This window comes from Nansenia antarctica (assembly GCF_963989245.1).
Source record: "Nansenia antarctica genome assembly, chromosome: 1".
Taxonomy (NCBI): Eukaryota; Metazoa; Chordata; class Actinopteri; order Argentiniformes; family Microstomatidae; genus Nansenia; species Nansenia antarctica.
In genome coordinates, this window is record NC_137674.1 from 38,500,651 (window position 1) to 38,504,776 (window position 4,126).

Genomic DNA, 4,126 nt, shown 5'->3' on the forward strand with positions numbered 1-4,126 from the left:
TACATGCTGTGTGTTTGTGTTGGCAGGTGGCCATAAAACAGATCAACCTGCAGAAACAGCCCAAGAAGGAGCTGATCATCAACGAGATCCTGGTCATGAAGGAGATGAAGAACCCCAACATTGTCAACTTTGTCGACAGGTAAAACACACACACACACACACACACTCCTCTGACATTCATACCCGTAGTGTTGTTCCTATTCTGTGTGGCCCCCCCTGTGAGTCATATGTCTGACTCTTCTTGTGCATGTGTGTGTGTGTGTGTGTGTGTGTGTGTGTGTGTGTGTGTGTGTGTGTGTCTAGTTTCCTGGTAGGAGATGAGTTGTTTGTGGTGATGGAGTATCTGGCTGGTGGCTCTCTAACTGACGTGGTGACAGAGACCTGCATGGACGAGGCTCAGATCGCTGCTGTCTGCAGAGAGGTATGGAGAGAGGGGGGAGGAGAGGATATGGGTATATGGATATGGTTGAAAATGTTGTGTGTGTGTGTGTGTGTGTGTGTGTGTGTGTGTGAGACTCACTCACTCACTCTCTCCTCTAGGGATGTGCATAACTAAATGTTTTCATATTTGAATAACCGGTGGGTGCTATGAACGAATAATAAATGTTTCGATGTGTGCCGACATTCACAATGGCAGCCATGGATCATCTTAAACGCAAAAAATCCCACCTTTAACAGTGAAAAATCTAATTTATTCTGGTATTAATCCACATGAATTTGTCCTTCTGAATACTTAAATTAGCATAACATAGCATATTAACATAACAATAATGCAGAACAGAAAAAAGCAATGCGCTAATACCCTGTGCACGCATTAGAGCTGTGCTCACATTTTGTATAGCTGTCCAGCCTCAGACAACAGGGACCAATGAAATGTTTTTACTACATCAAAACCTGAGGAACACTGCCTGCCAGCGTTAAATCCCATCGCTATTTCACCTTACTTTACGTTTGACACCTCTTAATACCCATGTCTGCCTCCAATCTCTTCAGCTTCAACTGAAACTCTCACTCTCTTTCTCCTTCTTGCGCCTCCAGCTGAAGACGAGCTGAAAGCACTTTCAGCAGGGGATCTACCATAGAGCCAGGAGATGTAAACACTGTCATTTTTACAAAGAGACCCAACAAAACATGCATATTCCTACACTAGCAACATGGCCCTCACAAGGCTAGGCTAGGCTAAAAACAAGTAGTAGCCCAACTCTAAACACATGTTGAATGAAGCGCACAGTTGAATGACCTCAGACTCTCGTCCCGTTCCACACTCAATAGTAATAATAATAATTCCTGAACTATATTAATATTATGCTTGTGTATGTTGTTTTTCTGTGCATGATTAATGCAAAAACAACAACAAATGGTGCTACAGAACCGACATTAGTTCTGTCTGTTAATTTGCGGTCCTAATGTTAAAAATCGACTTTGACCCTTGGGAACGATTATTAGAATAATCTATTATTCTGTCCCATCCCTACTCTCCTCTCTCCTCAGTGTTTGCAGGCCCTAGAGTTCCTCCATGCCAACCAGGTGATTCACAGGGACATCAAGAGTGACAACGTACTGCTGGGAATGGACGGATCTGTCAAACTCAGTGAGAGAGCACACACACACACACACACACACACACTCTCACAATATATACACACACTCTCTCTCTCTTTCTGTTTCACAATACACACAGTGTGAGTCTATTCAGTGCTTTAATCAAACTGACCCGTGTTTCTCTCTCTATCCTTCCCCGCTCCAGCTGATTTTGGCTTCTGTGCCCAGATCACCCCTGAGCAGAGCAAGCGCAGCACCATGGTGGGGACTCCTTATTGGATGGCCCCAGAGGTGGTGACCCGGAAGGCCTATGGGCCTAAAGTGGACATCTGGTCCCTGGGCATCATGGCTATAGAGATGGTGGAGGGAGAGCCACCATACCTCAATGAAAACCCTCTCAGGGTGAGTGTGTGCGTGTGCGTGTGTGTGCGTGTGCGTGTGCGTGCGCATGTGTGCCCTCGAGTGTGCGTCAGATCATCTCCTGTCGTTGTGGCCTGATATAAGCGAAGTCCTTCAATGATCTTGTGCCAGGGTGTGTTGTCTCCAACAGTTGGGCCATGTATTGATGACACACAATTTTTCTGTTGAGCAGCAAATTGACTCTCTCCAGGTGGACTCTGAAGTGATCCTGTGTTGTTTCCTCCTCTCCAGGCGTTGTATCTGATCGCCACCAACGGGACCCCTGAGCTGCAGAGCCCAGAGAAGCTGTCTCCGGTCTTCAGATCCTTCCTGTCTCGCTGTCTGGAGATGGATGTGGAGAAACGAGGAGGGGGGAGGGAGCTACTGCAGGTACACACACACACACACACACACACACACACACACACACACACACACATACATCAAGTCCTGCAGGTGACACCACTAGTGCACACGTTTCATATGTTGTAATGGTTGCCATATTGATACATGTACAGTAGGTTATGGTTGATTTCTCATTTGGGTGCTGGTTCATATAGTGATATGGTGTTTTTTTTGTATATATTCATTGTCCCTGCAGCACCCATTCCTGAAGCTGGCCAAACCTCTGTCCAGCCTCACACCCCTCATCCTGGCAGCCAAGGAGGCCATGAAGAGCAACCGCTAATCGCTAGCGGCCGCTAATAGCTAATAACTAGTCTCTCTCAGCTGTTAACCTGTTTATACTGTCTAGAGCCCCCTCTAACCCACCCAGCGTCTCTCAAACTGGTTTGGTAATTGGGAAGAGCAAATCTATGGTCCTTGGAGAAGCACTTGAGATCAACTTACAATTGAGAGGAGCGATCTCCGACATTCCAGGGACCACAAGGACGTTGAGAAACACTGCTCTATCCAGGCTAACTGCTAGCCTTACTGGCTAACTCCCTAGCTAGCCCCACTGTGCCAATAACCCAGCGCCTCATCCCTCACTGATAGTGTTCCCTCCCTGATGCTAATCGTTAGCTCTGCTTTACCTGTGCCTTGCACCAACACACTCTCACAAACGCCCACACACCCACACACACAGCCAGCCAGCCTCCTTCTCCACCTCACACTTTTCCTTCTGACCCCTGTGCCAACTATCCCTCATCGCAACCCTCCACAACTCCCATCAGAGAATATTAGACTGTTTTTACAACACACACACACACACACACACACACACACACACACACACACTTAGTGCCTGCTAATGTTTCTCTTATGGGAGTTTTGTGCACTAATGCCTTAAACCTTTATATTGTTTTTGTATCCATAGCTCTCCCTTTATTTCTTTTATTTCTTTTCTCTTCACTGATCTCTACTGGAGTACTCCCCCTCTCGGTCAGATACAGTGAGGTCATTCCAAATCTGATCACTTTGCCAACTACCCTTTCTGCCTCTATTCTTACAATGAAACTTTGCTGTATGGAATTAACTTTGTCTCTTAAATTGAAATGTTTTGGATGCAAAACCTGAAAGATTTAAGTATTTCAAATTGTTTTGTATATTATGTACGATCAGCGATGAAAACCCTGTTCAAATCGGGACATTTTTGACAAGCTGTTTTTGTGTATGTATTTGTAAACCATTCTTTTTGTTGTTGTTGTAACTAACATTCTGATAGATTACTGTATTATGATGTATTTCCACTCATTTGAGATCTTAGTGTATCTCTTGTGTGTGTGACCTCTGACCTGTTTATCATAGAGCTCTGTCTGGCCAATCACAGAGCAGACATTCCAACCAGAGGAAGTTTGTAATGATGATGGTCTCTGATGTACACAGGATCCTGTTTATTGTTCTTTTTCATGAAACCAAGATCTTCTAATGAACAATCATGTGAAACAGTCTATGTAAATTATTATTAAAGATATAGACTTGGACAAATTACGTGTTTGAGTGAAGTTTTTGCCAACATCAATAAATGTCATCTTCCACATTTCCAGACACTTTTTTTTACATAGTCCCCCTATTTAAAGGCACAAAGTATTTTGACAATTGATGGGTGTTTCTGGTCAGTCAGGTGTGTTCTGTTGTGTAATTTGTGCAGGCATAAGAGTGCTGTACATTTCTAGGCTTTGCATTTGCCTCTGGAGTGTGTCAATGATAGTCAAGGAAGCCATTATGAGTCTGAGAAATAGGA

General features: G+C 44.5%; 1 protein-coding gene across 1 annotated transcript in view; it reads left to right on the plus strand.

Moving 5' to 3' along the window:
- The window catches only part of LOC308158037 (serine/threonine-protein kinase PAK 2-like), a 12,379-nt gene extending 8,568 nt beyond the window's left edge, over positions 1-3,811 (plus strand). The window contains exons 10-15 of the mRNA XM_080531628.1: positions 27-139; positions 304-421; positions 1,492-1,591; positions 1,748-1,944; positions 2,194-2,331; positions 2,543-3,811. Coding sequence (XP_080387754.1) covers positions 27-139; positions 304-421; positions 1,492-1,591; positions 1,748-1,944; positions 2,194-2,331; positions 2,543-2,629 — 753 coding nt within the window. The 3' untranslated portion in view covers positions 2,630-3,811. The remainder of the gene's footprint in view (positions 1-26; positions 140-303; positions 422-1,491; positions 1,592-1,747; positions 1,945-2,193; positions 2,332-2,542) is intronic.
- The last annotated feature ends 315 nt before the right edge of the window (positions 3,812-4,126 follow it).